At 43.8% G+C, this 18,232-nt stretch overlaps 1 protein-coding gene across 1 annotated transcript in view; it reads left to right on the plus strand.

Annotated features, from left to right (window-relative positions):
• The window catches only part of Thegl (theg spermatid protein like), a 39,541-nt gene that overhangs the window by 3,672 nt on the left and 17,637 nt on the right, over positions 1–18,232 (plus strand). Inside the window, exons 3-4 of the mRNA XM_005359380.2 lie at positions 14,439–14,472; positions 16,739–16,804. Of these exons, the coding sequence (XP_005359437.1) occupies positions 14,439–14,472; positions 16,739–16,804 (100 nt within the window). The remainder of the gene's footprint in view (positions 1–14,438; positions 14,473–16,738; positions 16,805–18,232) is intronic.

Below are 18,232 nucleotides of genomic sequence, written 5' to 3' on the forward strand. Positions count from 1 at the left end.
CACACACACACACTCACTCACTTTTTTCCTCTGAAGTTCACCACAATACAGCACCTCTAAGTAACCCCTTTCTTCAGCTGACGGTGGGTGGACCCCTATCTTTAGACAGTAGTGGGCGAACTGTTTTTAACCTCTATTAATGGCCATTTCTGACTTCTATCTGTTGGGTCTCATCTAACTTTAAAATTTTTTAACTAGTGTGGTGTTGTGTGTGTGTGTGTGTGTGTGTGTGTGTGTGTGTGCACGCACGCTAATGATGTATGGATGTGGTGGGCATGCGTGCCGTGGCGCTAGGGTGGAGTCAGGGCAATTTCTTAGGGCCTACGTGTATGTACATTCTGGGAATCAAGTTTAGATTAGACACCAGGCTAGTACAGCAGTCCCCCACACGCTGAGCCATCTCACCAGCCCACATCTACCCTCTCTCTGCTGCACCATTGTGGTCTTCTCTTTCTTGACTGTTCACATTTGACACACAAATATTACACAATGACTCCACCTGAAAATGATCACAAGTCTTCCCTAGCCCTATGGACCCTTCCCTTTCAGATACCACTCTATCTCTCTGCTTGACTTTAAAGGCGCGCGCGCACACACACACACACACACACACACACACACACACACACACAAATCCTCAAAATAGTTGCCTAAAAGTCAAGATTTCAATGTCCTCTTTTTCTGTCCTCTTGAGAACGAGTTTGATTAAGATTTCATTCTGCTCACTTAGCTAAAGCTGGTTTTGTTGAGGTCACAATGATCTCTGTCCTGCCAAGAGCGAAAGTGACCCCTTCATTTGACACATTTCCTTCTATCTTCCTGGACTCTTCCTTGTTTCCTGGAATACTAATACCTCTGCTGTCTTACCTCGTGGATTCTTCCTGACATTTCCTTTGCTCGGAGCCCTTCTTTTCCCAGCCTTTACATTAAAGTTACTGATGGCTTTATCCTCTCAGATTCTTCTAGAACTCCCTTTATTCTCTGGATGATGTCATTGGTTCCGTGGCTTAATTGCCAGTAGCTTCTCAAATTATAGCTTTTACTTCTCCCCCAGAACTCAGTTATCTAGCCTTCCTGCTGGACTACCCACAAGAAGCTCACTGTGCCAAACTGACAGCTCTGAACCGTTAACAAATCCTAACTCTGAATTATATTCCATGACCCTTCATTAGCATCAAAAGTATTATTGTGTGCTGTCTTTATCTCTTGCGTAGTTCACCACACTGGCCTCCAGGTGGCCCCCTGCTTTGTCTCTTGTCTCTACCCTCCAATTCATTGTTCGCATCCCGGTCAGGGGAGTTTTCTAGAATATATGTTACAAGCATATTTCCTGTTCTCCACCATCCCAGCGGTAGTTCCCATCTTATGTGGCGTGTAATCTCAAAAGCCTACCAAGCCTCACTTGGTCTAGTCTTGATCATTAACCCGAGTTTTTTTTTTTTTGTTTTTGTTTTTTTTGGTTTTTGTTTTTTTTTTTTTTTTGGTTTTTCGAGACAGGGTTTCTCTGCGGCTTTGGAGCCTGTCCTGGAACTCGCTCTGTAGACCAGGCTGGCCTCGAACTCACAGAGATCCGCTTGCCTCTGCCTCCCGAGTGCTGGGATTAAAGGCGTGCACCACCAACGCCCGGCCCGAGTTTTGTTTTTAAGGTAAGCTTTCACGCAGTCCAAACTGGCTCCAAACTCACGCAGCAGAGCGTGACCTTACACTTCTATTCTTCTCACTTTCACCTCCATAGAGCTTGGGACTACAGGCCTGGACCCTGTACTTGGTTTACGATGGGCAGGGATGGAACCCAGGGCTTTGTGTAGGGCAGATAAGCCCTCTCTTCACCAGTGGAACTACCTCTCCAACTCACTGACCTGATCCGGAACTTGACCTGGCCTGTCCCTAACTTTAGGACTTCCGGTCTCCTTATTGTTTTGCTCTCGGGGCACAAGGGCACCGTCTCCTTCCTCAGAGTCAATTTTCCTTCTGCTAGGAGACTTTCAAAGTGTGTGTTCCCTCCTCATACAAAAAAATACCAGTCTTTGACCTGATAATTTTCTTTAAAACACATGTCCAACTCTAATATATGCCTCTGTGTTTAGCTCTTTACACTCTGATGAAGGCAGAACTCAGTGATTTTTGTTGGATGAAGAAACTCCTCAGTGACTTCAGTGTCATGAAATCTAGTGCATCCTTTGGTGTCCTGGGTGTTGTACATGCCCCCAAGATTCAGGATTAATACCTGTGAGGGATGTAGATCAGGTTTTGGTACATGGTAAGTGTACAGTAGACACTAGCTGTGGGAGTGTTGATGCTATCTTATTTAACCTCTTGGGAGTTCTCTGCCTATTGGTCATTGGATGCACACTGTAGAGACCTCATGATAGGACGTGGGTTTGTCACCATTGCCAGGTTAGATGTCCTGTCTTTATGGGGTTGAAGTGTATACTCGTCTCTAGTCTTCTGTGTCTGATCAGTTCACAAAGCTGTTTTTGTTTTTCTGACATGGCTTTAATGTAGCCTGTTCATGTGTTCCCAATCTACCTTGGAAAGTTTACAGGCAATGCCTCTGTCCTTTAAGAACTACTTGTTATTCTGGGCTTCGTGGTCATGCTGAACACATGGTGTCTACACGGACAAGGAGATACATTCCCCTTTGCCTCTGCGCTTGGCACAGAACCCAGTCTTGCTTGTAAAACAGAGTCACCTGGGCAACACACAGCCTGAAAGCCACCATTCTTACACAGTACAAGGTAACGTAGAGCCACGCACAGCTTAACCACGGCAGTCTTCACGCACAGGAGGCAAGCTCTCTCCTGGTGAGCCGTATCCCTAGATCCCCTTCCACCTTTATGTGGGCTCCTTGGGTCAAACTCACGCCATCAGGTTTGCATCAGATGGCAAGTGAGCCAATTTGCCAGCTCTGTAATGTACTTCCTGATGGAAGTCTTCATTTCCTCCGAATCCCGTTCTTCCTTCTGTTTTTTCCATCTAAGAAAATACCATCCAGTTGCCTGCACTAAAATGATCCATTCTTCCTAGATTCCTTTTCTCTGACTCACAAACACAACTCCGTCAGCAAAAAGTTCTGTTAGTTTGATTGAACATTCCTGAAATCACTCACCTGCTGACACCCACCGCAGCTATGGTTATTCCTCACCTAGATTTCTACTTTTGCTTCTGGAATAGTCTTTCTGTTTCCGTTCTCGTGTCCTGAATGCCCGTTGTTACCCCCGCTAGGGTAGATATTGAAAAACGCACGTGGCGGGGCTGGAGAGATGGCTCGGCGGTTAAAAGTACTGACCGCTCTTCCAGAGGACCCATACAGAGACCATTTAGTGCCAGTGCGACTCTAGAAGAACTCCCAGACGATTGCTGGAGAGTGCAGTTAGCCATTAAGAAAATGGGTCACAAACATGCCCCAAAGCCACTCTGATGGAGGCAATTCCTACAGTGTGGTTCCTCTTCCCAGGTGACTCTAGGCATGTGTCCGGCTGACGGCTGAAGCTAACTGTGATCACGTGCTTGTTTGTATGTCCATCGATGAGTGTGTTCATGCCTTCCACTCGTTTGAGGTTGCTTATATGAATACACACAGAAATATGCCACAGGGCGGTGCACCTGTTTTAAGACGAACAATGAACTCAGGGAGGGAGGTAAACACTAGCGTAGGAAGAAGGAGAAAGCGCAAGCGCAGCAGAGTTTCATTCCGCCACTGCAAGCACACACAACTAGCTTTTCCTAACCCAGCCGTCCCCTCTATCCTCAGCACGTAGCACTCTTCTTGGTAGACTTCCTCTTTGTCTTTTCACCTCACAGGTACTCAGGCGTGGACTCCATAGGAGGCAGGCAGGGGCAGGTGGAGATTTCTTCTGTGTTCGTAGTTCATCCTCATCAGAAGGATTTATCTGAGCCTGACCAGTCCCGAGTGTGAGTGCCTGGAAGCGTCTCTCCAGAAGGTGGCAGTCTTGTCCACCGATGACTAAAGCCTGGCGCCAACAGCCCATTTGTCAGCCTTAGGCGGCTATGCTAGAAGCAATGGGATTCAGTGCTATGGGGGTGTTGTTGATTTTTTTTAACTCTTTTACTCTTTGGGGGGCCCTCCACCAAGCTCTCAAATAAATACATGGAGTCTTATTCTTACTTACGAATTCCTGGCCTTAGACTGGCTTGTTTCTAGACAGCTTTTCTTAAATTATCCCATCTACCTTTTGCCTCTGAGTTCTTAGCTTTTTCTGTTTATGTATATCTTTTTTTTTTTTTTTAACTTCTTACTCTGTATCTGTGTGGTTGGGTGGCTGGTTCCTGGTATCCTCTCTCTTCCTTTTTCTTATTCCTTAATCCTTTCCCCAGATTTCTCCTCCTACTTATTCTCTCTTCTTGCTAGCCCCACCTATCCTTTCTCCTGCCGAGCTATTAGCTGTTCAGCTCTTTATTAGACCCATCAGGTGTTTTAGACAGGCAAAGTAACACAGCTTCACAGAGTTAAACAAATGCAACTTAAAAGAATGCAACACATCTTTGCATCATTAAACAAGTGTTCCACAGCATAAACAAATGTTAACAATATTCTACTACAGGGGAGTAAAATTCAAACCCTGGAAATGGAGTGATGGAGCTGGAATATTCTGATGGTCCCCGGTGGGAAGATGCTTAGCCATCTAGCTGGAATGTTCTGATGGCCCCTGGTGGGATGATGTGCCCAGCCATCTAGCTCCAGATCCTTCCCATAGAGCAGAAACAGAATCCCTCCAGGTTTGGAGGCCATCGGACCCAACCACAAGTCCACTGTCCTTCCTCTTTGCTGTTTCCAGCCACCCTGGCCTATGACATTGCTGTGCCTCTGGCCCAGGTCCTCCACAGGGCTTCCTTTCATGTAACGCTGTCTTCAAATTCATCTTCTTCCACATCAGTGAATATCTGGTAGCTTCTTATCCCCCCATCCTCAATCCCCCAGTTCAAGTATCAGTTCCTCTAAAAAGTACTTTCCAAATTCTTTTCCTTAATGTAGGCAATGTCTTTGCTTACACCGTGTGCACTGATTTCCATCCTGAACCTATTTACTCAACTCCTTTCCATCTTTCTGTCTATCACATTATGCTACATGAGGACAGGACAGGGAATTTAGATTTAGTTTTCTGTTCTATAGCTTGGAGAAGGCGGATAAAGGAGTCTTCTATATGGACATTTCTGGCATCTTCTAGATTTGCTTGGTAGCTACTGAGCTCAAGTAACGTATATCTATTGAGTGTTTTTGTTTGTTTGTTTGTTTTGTTGTTTTTTTTTCAAGACAAGGTTTCTCTGTAGCTTTGGAGCCTGTCCTGGAACAAGCTCTTGTAAACCAGGCTGGCCTCGAATTCACAGAGATCCACCTGCCTCTGCCTCCCAAGTGCTGGGCTTAAAGGTGTGCACCGCCACCGCCCAGCTCCATTAAGTGTTTTTAAACATTTAACAGCGTTTTGTTGTATCTTCAAGAGACTTCATTAGAGTAAGCATTTTGTGTTCCCATTTTACAGGTGAGCTAACTGGGGACACAGAGGAGTCAAATGACTAACCAGAGGTTATGCACACAGCCACAGCAGATACTGAGCTGGGTGATAAGACCCCATAGCCCTCTCTTCATTGTTACCCTATACTCTGCCTCACTGCGTGGGGGAAGTCCTGTTATAAGTGCTAGGAGTGACCTAAGGGTAAAGATGAGAGGGAAGGAACAGAAAGAGCTTGGCACATTAAATGCTTGGCCATTTTAAGCATTCGGTGTTATGGTCAGTGATGGCGAGGCATGCCTAGTATTTCTTTACAGAAGTAAGACCTGTTCTTGACTGTGCACACTGTGTGCTATAGGGAATATCAAGGTGAGCCGAGTATTTCCTAAGACATTTGCTGCTGCTGGAAGACTGGTTTTCAGCAGTGTCTGAGAAACTGGAAAGGAGCTGCGTACGCACACAGGAGACTTTTCCTGAGGGTCAAAGCTTAATTCTTCATTTCATTTTCTCTTGGCTGGATGTTCTTCATTGTTCTTTTTCTGTTTTGTTCTTCTACCCTGATGTTTCCTTCCTTCCTTCTCCTCCTCCTCTTCTTCCCGGTTGTTCTTCTAGATCTTTCCTGAAGTTCTCCTTTGAATTCTTCCCTGATGATTCCCTTCTATTTCTTTTCTGATGTTTTTCCTTCTATATCTTTCCCTCTCCTTCCTCTTATTTTTCTCTTATCCTTTTATACCTCTGAATACAAAAATTTCTACACAATAAAAGATTACCTCATAACCAAGTTACATGGTTTCAAAAAGCAAATTAAAATCTTTACGTAAGAAGCAACCACATAAGATGCCAAGTTACATGTTTTTCTTAGAAGCCCATAAGTAGTTAAACATTTTTCTTTGTATTAATTTTCCAACCATAGTATCTTCACCCCAAAGCAATGATTCTTTTTTTTTTATTTTATTTTTTTTTACAATGATTCTTTTATAATTAACAAAGTTTTAAGCAAACTAAGTGTGTTTTAGCCAGTTCCTTCTGTAGGCAGGAAGCTGTTTGCGGTTTCAGTGCAGCCGATGCCTTCAAAGCTTCATTCAAGCGGTCAGCTGACAATCTATTTTTCTTTACACTTAATAGGGTCATTTAATTTCCTTTCAAGGCTTTGTTTTTTCCAGGTGCATACTGAGGTCTGGGATTAATTCTGTAAGTTACATGACCACGGAACTCTGGCCTAACTCTGTGTAGGGGCATAGTTGTTTTCTTTGATCATCGGCCTGCTTTCCTTGTTCTTATTTTCCATCTTCCGTAATTGTCATAGCTAACAAAGGAGAAGGTGACTTTTAGCCTGTATTTATCTTTATTATATCCCTTATTGGAGCAATTGGCAGAGTAACTTAACATGTTTTTCTTATTATCTTTACTGTCTTAGCCACCTGTATCTTTTAGGCTACCTCAGAAAGTTCAATTAAATCATAGATCCTAACAAATCATCATTGCTTCTATAAAAACCACCTTCATTATGATCTCCAGTGAGGAGTGGGATTTTCCCAAGGACAATCACACTTATCCTAGATACAGTGGGATCCTTTCACATGGTAACCACACCGTGCCAAATACAGAAGGAACCCAGATGCAGCAAGCATGAGGAAGCCCAGCAGAAGCCAGGGGCATCCTGGAGTCAGTCCTGAGGCTTTGCCTCTCCTGGATGGACCCAGAGTAGCTTTGTTATCCTCTGGACTGTGTTCCACAAGTTCCACTGCAGACTGCAGCTTCTCTGATGAAGCTACTGGCAATTTACAGGACAAGAGAAATAAGAAGACAGACGAAGCCATAACAGACTACAAAGTCTAGACAAGTGATGTGGACATACCCTTAATCACAACCAGACCCTCTACACTCAGATCTCTCTCTCCTCTCTCTCTCTCTCTCTCTCTCTCTCTCTCTCTCTCTCTCTCTCTCTCTCCACATACACACACACACAGGAGACTAAAATGACATATTAAAGTCACTGACACAACTAAATATTTTCTTTTTCTGCTTTTTTAAAAAAAATCCAGTAGTAGCCACAAGTTTTCTGTTTTTGAAACTCGTTTTTGTAAGATTTTCACACAATTATATAGTAGGCAATGATTGTGCTCTCTCTTCCATCCCCTGCCAGGATAGGGACTTGGGTCCCCTGCCTCATCTCTTTTCTAACTTTATGCTATAGTTTTTTTTTTGTTTTGTTTTGTTTTGTTTTAAAAATTCGTGGTCAGCACTCCAGAGTCCAGTTAGTGCTGTCCAAATGCTCTTGGCCATCTCCTGGGGCGACAGCAACCTACCAGCTTCCCGTTGGCAAGCAGAGTGACTCTCCCTCCCTCAGTAACACCTCCTCTGGTGGCATCTTGGGGCCCCTCCCCCACCCGTGCTGGAACTTTGGCTTGAAGTTGTGCTGGTCTGTGCAGGTCACCCCAGCTGCTGGGTGGCTGTGTGATGTCCAGGAGCCAGTGTGTCCCAGATCTCTCTCCCATCTGCTCCCATACTCATCCTGGGTGTTGGGTGGTTGGTCTAGATAAACCACTCACAATTGAGTGATCAGAGTTCCGGCCTCGGACCAGTTTCGGCTCTTTGTTCTAGCCTCTGCCTACTGCAAGAACGAAGCTTCTCTAACCAGACTGAGAGCAGCACAAATATATAAAGTTTTCTAATGCAGTTTGACAGTCTGGTCATATAACAAAGCAGCGGCAGCTTCTGCCTTGTGCCCATGGTCCCCTTCAGCCAGGAGTTTCTGACCACGTTTACAGTACCAAGCATGGAATAATTCCTATAGAAGAGGCCTCATCTCTCGTCAGAGAGCAGTTGTTACCCCCATAACTGTCATGCCACTATTACCCTAGTGGGACTGTCTTGCCAGGCTGCTTGGTGTTGTACAAAAACATTTATTTCTAGTATTTCTTGAGAAAGGTCTTTTCGTTGTTGTTTGCTTTTTCTTGTTTTTTGAAGGCATATCCAACATCACTAGCGTCACTTTGAAGAGCTGAACACACTTTTTTTCAGGGCACATGGGTTTTATTTTAGAAATCTTTAAGTATACATACTCAAAGAGTCTTACAGTGAATTATCCTATATCTATCATGCAGTTTCAACAGTGAGTATTAGGTTTTGGAATCATGTTGGTTTCTGTTTTGTTCTGTTTTTGTTTTTTCAAAACAGGGTATGTCTGTCAGGGTTTCTCTGACAGAGCCTATCTGGGAACTAGCTCTGTAGAGCAGGCTGGCCTCTAATTTAGGATCTACTTGCCTCTGTCTCTCAAGCGCTGGGATAAACGCACATACCACCACTGCCCTACTTGGAATTTTGTTTAATTTAGGTATTTTCTTCACTGCCTCCTCCAAATTTTGTTCCCACCCTGCAGGACAAATTTGTGTTAAAGAAAATTATAGGCTCCATGGCATTTCACTCATACATACCTCTACTTTCTAAGGATTTAAAACTTCACAATAACTATGCCATTAACACCAGTCAAAATTCAGTAATTTTTCCAGGATAGGCACCAAAAACTACAGAGAAACCCTGTCTCGAAAATCCAAAAAAAAAAAAAATTCAGTAATTTTCCTAATGATATCTAATATTCACAATAAATAGTCAAGCCTCCTAACTGTCTCAAAAATGCATTTATTTTAAAAAGTCATACATGGTAGTGCATGCCTGTAAGTTCAGGGCTAACCTGGGCTACCTAGGCAGATCTAGGTGTGTGTGTATATATATACACACACATACATACATATGTATGTCTATATAATTTAAAATATTATATGTATAATTTTAAAAAATGGCCTCAAATTTTTAAGGAGTATTTTTATTTTTTAATTATTGCACAGATAATTTGATTAGGACACAGACTGTTTCACTCAGGACAAATTCCTTTCGGCACCACGTGCTTCCTTGAGACTCACACTCGGGTGTCACACCTGATGTCCGGCTCTTCCCCTGGGGTGGGGCATCCAGGCTCGATGAGGAGCCACCATCCCGACCCCTCCATGAGTCCCCGGTGACAGTCTTTTTCATTGTCTACACCCCACTGTGTCGCCGAGGGAGATGGGGTGCTTGTAACCCTGCACTCGGCTGCTGCTGGAAATGACGCCACCAGCCGTCGGAAGGCGTTCATGGGACAACTGAATTCTCTTTTCTTCACTCTACAATCTCCTCTGCTTTGTTCTGCTGTATGCTGATGTTCTGAAAATAAATTTTCAGATGAACCTGGTGGCGCATGCCTTTAACCCTAACACTCCGGAGACAAGAGGATCTCCGCAAATTCAAGGGTTAATTTTCTAAAATAGTTTAAATTTCTTCTCCCATTTTGGTAGGGAGCGCTCTGAGGTCCTTTTCTTCCATTTATTCAAGGTAATCCATTTTCCTTGGCCGGTGTCTATAGGTCATTTAGAAGAAACTGCTCAATAGATAGGTTCTTGCTGGGAACCCCGTTTTATAAAAACGTCAGTGAAGGTTCTTCCCTGGTAGTACCTTGCTGGGATCTTCCTCAGTGTTCTGAGTTTAATTCATTTTATGAACGAATCAAGATTAACCTCTGGGAGCTGGAGCAATGGCTCGGGCTATGAGCATTTGTTGCTCTTCCAGAGAGAGGAATTAGGAATCCCAGGGCCCAGCACCCAGGCCAGCAGGCTTTCTAGCTGTGACTTGCTCCAAGGCATCCCACACCCCCTTCTGGCCTCTCACTTGGCCCATACATGTAAACTTTGAAGAAGAAACAGAGAAATTCTGTTCATCTTTCCACGGCCAACACTACTTTAATCTGTGCCTTGCATAACTCCTTTAAGATCTCATAGGGCAAATTTTTACGACGTCAATATGTCAATATTTGACGCAGCGCCCCGCATAGGGCACAGCTCAAACAGGCCCCGCCTTGCTCCCCGCCATCACCGGGCGGCCCCGGCCCCGGGACCGGGTCAGACCCATGTCTACGAAGCCCCTAAGGGCGTCCCCTACCGGACGTTCGCCACCACCGGGCGCTGCCACCAAAGACCACAAAGTTCCCTCCACCGGTGCTTCTAGACGCCCACAGCCGCAGCCTTCTCCACGGGAGGGGCGTACCCAAACTGTGCCAGCGCATCTCAGACAACGGGAAAGCCAGCGTGCCCGAGGTCACAGAGCTTCTCCTGTGGGCACGAGAGAAAAACGTGGAGAACCAGGGCGTTGTTCACTCAGACCTGCACAGCGCCGTCGGCAAACCGGTACAACCCTTGAACATGCTCCCGGTGTTTGAACTCCGATGATCTAGGAGATGGGTGGGCGTGCATCCGCGAGGAGTTAGGGATGAATAATGGTCAAAAGACATTGTATGCACGTACTTTATTCTCCGCGAACTAATAAAATATTGTATTACTATGAGAGACTAAAGTAAGAGTGAAAAGTCCTTGCAATCCTCCCAAAGTCACCCCCATTTTAATGCAGTAGTCCCTCTCTTGTCGGCAGAGAAGATCTTCTAAGGCATTCTACAAATGTCTGAAACCACATATATATGTAACGGTCTGAAACCGTTAGAAACTCATGTACAGTATTTTTTTAAATGTATAAATACCCATGATAAAGCTTAACTTATAAATTAGGTGTTGTAAGAGATTGCTGAATGATTGCAACATGTTATGATAAAAGTTATTTAAAACTTACAAATTATCACCTTCTAGAAGTTTCTATGTATCATTTTCAGACTTCCGTTGACTGGAAACCACCAAGAATGAAATCAGGAATAGAGAGGATTTCTGTATTAAGCAAAGCTAAGGGGTGCACTGGCTGTGGCAGAATGTTCCAGATGACACTGTGCTAGACTTTAGTCTCCTGTTTTGTTTTATTTTTCTTCTTCCTCCACTAGTGTTTACCTCCCTCCCTGAATTGTTCGTCTTAAAACAGATGCACCTCTTTGTAGCACATTCCTGTGTGTATTCATAGAAGCAACCTCAAATGACTGGAAGGCATATGCACATAAATGGACAGAAATAGAAGTAAGGACATGTTCACAATTCAGTTTACACTGCATTCTTAACATTTTCTTAACCTGTAGAAATTTAAACAGCGTCTTAACTTATAAATGCTGGGAATGAATAATGGTTTCCATTGCTAGATCCTTACAGTTTGGGCACCATGCAGTACTTAATGCATATGGTCTTTTTTAATGTTCCAGTACCTTGTGGACCCATTTCACACGCCACACCACCGAGTCACAGAGAGCAGGAGTATACATGCCCAAGGTCAGAGTTTAGAGTCGGGATTTGGCTCCAGGCGGTCTGACTCCAGAACCATTGCTCTTAGCCATTAAACAATATTGTAAAAGCCCCAGATGTATATCTGCTTTAAAAATACTGTGACTGTGTCCCACCTCCAGAGATTGTGACTTAATTGATCTGGGATATGGACCAAGACCCGGAAGTTTTAAATCCCAGATGAGTCTGATCTGAGACCATTTTAGAAATGTTGTTTTACATGGGACATTACCACTCCAGAGCTATCCCATCCTGCCAATGAATGAAAGAACCTCAGAAGTGAGGCTCACTGGGAAACACAGCATGAAAGGATAGTTTGTTACTCATTCCCATTACCTGTGTTTACAAACGGTCCCTTAGGACTGGTTCAGCGGTATACTGACACTGACCTGTGTATCTGAAGCTGAAAACCCAAGTTAGTAGGCTAGGAAAAACCCGTAGACTAAAAGCTGTGACTGTCCTACACGGCAGCACAGCAGAGCCATAAACTACTGACCCTTTTCTGCGGTCAGAAGGAGTCTAGCCTTTAAAGGAACAACTGAAAATGCCCAGGTCCATTCTCTTTCCAGTTTGACACTGACTCCTCCCTCGGGCTGCCATCTTCTAGAGAGGACAGGCACTTCTACCTCCCCTGTGTTCTCTCATAGGAGCCAAGTCTATCTATCTCCATCTGTCTGTCTATTTACCTGTCTGTCTGTCTGTCTGTCTATATCTATCTTTCTATCTCTGTCTATCTACCTGTCTGTCTGTCTCTATCTGTCTCTCTCTCTCTCTCTATCTCTTTGATATATGCACAGACCTATCTATTATCCTCCAATCTGAAAGGGAAAAACTGCATCTCACAGAACTTAATCCGATCGCCCAAGATCATGTAGTTGACAAAGTGACAAAGTCGGGGTTGGATCTGTCTCTCTGTGGTGCCAGCACTACCTGCTCTCTTTTCCAAAAACACTCCCGAGTGCACAGTGTGCTCTTTCCGAGCTTTCAGAGGTGATTAAAAACTCCCACGCAGAGACTCTGTCTGGAACAGTCTGTCATTATGATGCCTATTGGCCGGGTCTCCAGGTACAGTGACCCTATAATCAACCACATTTTTCTACCAAAACCATGAATTTTCATTTGCTGAATCATATCTCCTGGTATGGTACTGATATCTCAGATTTACCAGTTTCTTCCTGTCAGAGACACCACACCGAACATTTTATGCATGTATCTTTGCCCACATTTGAAACAATTTCCTTTAGGTACATTTCTAGAAGCAGGATTGGGCTGCGCTGTGTGGACATCGCTGCTGACAGTCCCGACATCTCTTTATCGCATGCTAACTTACACATCTGCCAGCTGTGCACAGGATGCACGTCCATTCGCCTCTAGCACTTTGTCCTTTGTAAAAAAAATGTTTTTATTTGCATTGCTTTGATTATAACTGTTGAAATATGAGCGGCAGAGCTGCGTCCCCAGCATCCGGCCACCCGCACGGCTAGCTTTATACCCAAAATAATTACACGGAAACTGTATTCTTTTAATCATTGCCTGGCCCCAATAGTTCCAGCCTCTTATTGGCTAGCTCTTACATATTAATCTAACCTATTTCTATTAATCTGTGTAGCCCAGAAGCTGGCTTACCAGGAATGATCTTAACCTGCATCTGCCTGGAGTAGGAGAATCATGGCAACTCCCTGACTCAGCTTCTTTCTCCCAGCCTTCTGTTCTGTTACTCCACCCACCTAAGGGTTGGCCTATCAAGGGGCCTAGGCAGTTTCTTTATTCCTTAACCAATGAAATCAACAGATTGATATATGACACTCCCACATCATATAACTAAGGTTGATAAGAAATAAAAAATACGTAAAGTTGATTTTTAAGTGTTTTTGGCCTCTCGTGGATGTTCATATTTGAATTTAACTCATACTCTTAGCTTACCTTATTCTTGGCACACATTTTAGTATGATTCCTATTTGTCCTTTGATAGTCTTCAGATACGAACACCATCTGTTGAGCATTTTACTACTTACTGTCTGATACTTATGGAATATTTTGATTCTCCTATAGATCTACATTTTTTTACACACAGTTAAAATTGAAGTAAGCGTATTGAATAATAGGCATTATTCTGTTGTTGAAATATTTTTTTTCATTGTTTTTATTGTTCTTCCTCCCCTATTCTCCCTTCTCCCCCAATCCTCTTTCAGGTCATATATAGTATCTCACACTCTTTATCCCTCCTTAAGGCCTCTTTCCCCTCCCATGTCCCCTTTCTAGTTTTGTGCTGTATCCCACAACCGACAAATGGATAAAAATCAAAATTTATCATAAACATATGAGAGAAAATGTGATATTTGTCCTTCTGATTGTAGGTTGCTTTGTTTAATACAATTCTAGTTTTATTCATTTTTTTCTGCAAATACAATTTTTCTGTAGCTGGATAATATTCTTTTGGATACACAGGAGTTTTAAAGTTTTAAATATTTTAATCTTTTTGGGCAGCTTCAATCCTAGAAGATTAAAATCTGGTGATTAAATGTTCTATTTTCTTTCCAGCCCAGCTTGAAAAAAATTGAACTTCTTGATTTGTGTGTGGTTTATTTTAGTACATGGCATGATTTATTTAACTTCAATATTTTCCCCCACAGCTACTTTTGTGATCTCTTTTGATTTGTGATGCTATTCTGATATCTTTAATTCCTGTTAAATCTAATTTTTTGCTCTTGTTCTCTTTTAGCACACCCTGTTTCCCGTGACCTTGTAAGGAAATGGTAAGACCAAGGAAAATAGTGTTATCACACCTGAAATGGTGACTAGCACAGCTGGAGGCCGGGCTCCTGGAGAATTTGAGAGAAAGCCAGATCTTCCTAGGAGTCTGTGTGCTTTCCCTCTGTGATGGGCCCTTTTAGAATCTGAGTTTCTGTGGGAACAAGAAAGGCGATCTGGGAATGTAGCTTCATAGTAGAGTGTTTGCTTAAAACCAAACCACCACCAAAATAAAGAAATAAGCACACACATAAGTAAGAAGGGTCTGGAGAGATGGCTCAGCGCTTAAGAGCACTGACTGCTCTCCACAGGACCCAGGTCAGATTCCAGCTCCCACATGGCAACTCACAACCATCTATAATTCCAGTCCCAAGGAATCTAACATCCTTTTCTGCTTCTGCAATCACTATACGCATGGTTCATAGACATACAAGCAAACAAAACACTCACAGGCATTACATTAAGAAAATAATAAAACAGTAAGGAGGGAAGGAGAAAGACCCAACTGGAAGTGCCTGGACCACTCAGGGTTGGTTTCATAGCAGACCGCGCTTTCCGGGGCTCTTAGGGGTCCGCAGTGGCAACCTCCTGTCACAGATTGCACGAGGCTCCAGGTGACTATATCTCAATCCTCCTTGCTTCTAACTAAGGTTCAGTAGTAGCTAATGCCTTTCTTCCTTGACCTGAGTCCGTTTTAGCACCAGTGAGTATCTAACCCAAGGACGCTCCTGGTTTATAGAAAGTGTGGAGTAACCATTTATTGAATAAAGCCTGGCATGGTGGTACATACACCTGTAATGCCAGCCCCTCAGAGATAAAAACAGGAGGATCGTCTTGAGTTAGAGGCCAGTATTGGCTTCATAGCAAGACCTAGTCTCAAAAAATCCAAACGAAAAAAAAAACAGTATTAAGTAGATGAAGTAAGTTCTTTGGCAATAAGAGACACTAAAATAGGCCAGCAAGATGGCTCAGTGGGTGAAGGCACTTGCTACCACACCCAAGCATCTGGGTTCAAGCCTTGAGATCCACACGATGGAAGGAAAGAAATGACTCCTTTAAGATATACTCTGACCTCCACACATGTACTGTAGACCATGTACTTTTTCAGGCATGTGTTCTTGCTCACACACTCAATAAATACATGTAAATTATCATTATCATTATTATTATTATTATTATTGGTTTTTTGAGACAGGGTTTCTCTGTAGCTTTGGAGCCTGTCCTGGAACTAGCTCTTGTAGACCAGGCTGGTTTCGAACTCACAGAGATCAGCCTGCTTCTGCCTCCCGAGTGCTGGGATTAAAGGCGTGCACCACCACCGCCCGGCTACATGTAAAAATTTTCAAGAGACCTTAAAACACAGAAAAGAGAGGGTTACAATAGTGCGTAATTATTGGTTTAGGAAGAGCTTTATGTTTCAAAATGATTAGAGGAGCAAAACTCTAAACACACAAAAAGAGGCAGAAATGCTTGTTACCCTGACCCATTACACACTGAGCAGAAAGGAGAGCATGAGTTCTCTGTCCGGGTTAGAAACCTCACTGTGGCTACTGCGTGGGGAGCAGGTGGGCAGAGGACATGTGTGGAGGCGGGGACACAGAGATCAGTGCATCTGGTGGCTAGGATGAGGACGGTAGAGAGGGACCGGGCGTGTGCCTGTTGTTTTTATTATGTGGATGTGTCGGTGTGTGTGTGTGTGTGTGTGTGTGTGTGTGTGTGTGTGTGTGTGTGTGAGTACAGGTACCTGTGGAGGTTCAGCTGCTCTGGAGCTGGATTCCCTGACGACACTGGAGTTACAGGCAGTTGTGAACCACCCAGTCTAGGAGCTGGTAACTGAACCCGGGTACTCAGCAAGAGTAGGACATACTCTGAGCTGCTCCACTGAGTCACCTCTTCAGATGCTAAGTCACCCCAAATATGCATTTTGCCCCTCCCCAGAGCCTCTTTGATGAGTAGTTATTTGTTATAAAGATATTTCTTTTTTATGTTATAAAATTAAACATTATGGTTTCTTTTTAAAATTTTATTGATTTTTATTGAGCTCTACAGTTTTCTCTGCTCCCCTCCCTGCCTCTCCCCTTCCCCTTCAACCCTCTCCCAAGGTCCCCATGCTCCCAATTTACTCAGGAGATTTTGTCTTTTTCTACTTCCCATGCAGATTAGATCTATGTATGTCTCTCTTAGGGTCCTCATTGTTGTCTAGATTCTCTGGGATTGTGATATAAAGATATTTCCAAACAGGCTCTGAATTAACTAGCTGGTATTTGTTAGTTTTTTTTCTAGAAAGAGAATTGAAGATCTTGCTAAACCGAAAAAGCAATGGGGAACGCCAGACAGGTAAGGCAATATTATATGGTCTTGTTTGCAATGGCTGTGTTTGCTACATCAACTGGTATTCTTCTTAGTTGACCATTACACCTGCGTCTCAGGTGTAGCTGCTGTCTCTACTTACCTGGGTTCACTTTGTCAATAATGTTACCTCAGGACTGAACACACGGGAGTCTAACCTTTGCTTGGTGGTTCCACGATTTGTCTGCACATTAGGGGGTCATAGAGGGAGCTTGGATACTGATCAAAGACTGAGCCCCATACCCAGAAATCTGACTTGATTAGGGGTGCAGCTTCAGGAGCGTTTACCAGATGCTTCTAATAAACAAAGTTTTGGGAAGTGCTGCGCCAGGTGGGTCTCCACACTCTTTTGAAACTCTTGGGTTCATCCAGTGAGTCCACCTTTGCAGCCTCCTGGCGGACCATCCACCAGCCTCTGAGCCTCCTCCCAGGACCTTCTGTTCTCTGGGTCTCAGCAACCCAGACCCCAATGTCCCATACTCTAGGACGTCTCTTTTCCTTCTTTGGCTCCTGTATAAAGCCTGGTAGCTTATAGAGAAGTCTTAGATTTACAGGACAGGTGAGCATAGGTACCCTTTCCTCCAGTCTCCCCTGTAATCATCGTTGGCATTAATGTGGTCTTGTTACAGCAGAGGAGCCGGCATCCGTGCAATTCCATGCCCTGTGGTTCTGTGGGGTTTGGCCAGTGCAGAGTGGGGTGCAGATGAGTTCACTGCCCTAAACTCTGCTTTGTCCTTCATTCATTTCGTCCCGTCCATCCCACTCTCAGAATCCCTGGCAACCACCGTTTTTTTCTTTTTGTACTGTTTCCATAATTTTCCCTTTTCTGGAATGTCGTATAATTGGAATCGTGCCGTATGTCTCCAGAGGGGCTTGTTTCGCTTGGTAACAGGTGTTCTAGGTTCTCCATTTATGTTCATGCTCTTCTCTCTCATCTCCTTGTAATAGATCCCATTGGACCCACTAATATTCCATTATATGGAAACCTCAGTTTAGCCACGCACCTATATGAAGGGTTGTTGCTAATATTTGGCAATCATGAACAAAGCTGTTATAACATTTATGTATAGGTTTTGGTGTCTTTCAGCTGTAGTTGGGTGTCTAGGATTCGAGTGGTTGCTGAACCAGTTGGCAAGTGTACACTTCACATCGTAAGGGACCACAGGACTCTCTTCTGCTGAATGTGGACCATTTCCCATGGATGAGAGTTCCTCCTGTCTTGCACATCCCTGTCAGCTTTTGGTGTTGTCGGTGTTTTTGCTTTTAGCCATTTTCACAGGTGATGTGGGAATGATTTCTTATTAATAAAGAAACTGCCTAGGCCCCTTGATAGGCCAACCCTTAGGTAGGCCGAGAAAACAGAACAGGATGCTGGGAGAAAGAAGTTGAGTCAGTGAGTCGCCATGGTTCTCCCAC

This window comes from Microtus ochrogaster, linkage group LG1 (assembly GCF_000317375.1).
Source record: "Microtus ochrogaster isolate Prairie Vole_2 linkage group LG1, MicOch1.0, whole genome shotgun sequence".
Classification (NCBI taxonomy): domain Eukaryota; kingdom Metazoa; phylum Chordata; class Mammalia; order Rodentia; family Cricetidae; genus Microtus; species Microtus ochrogaster.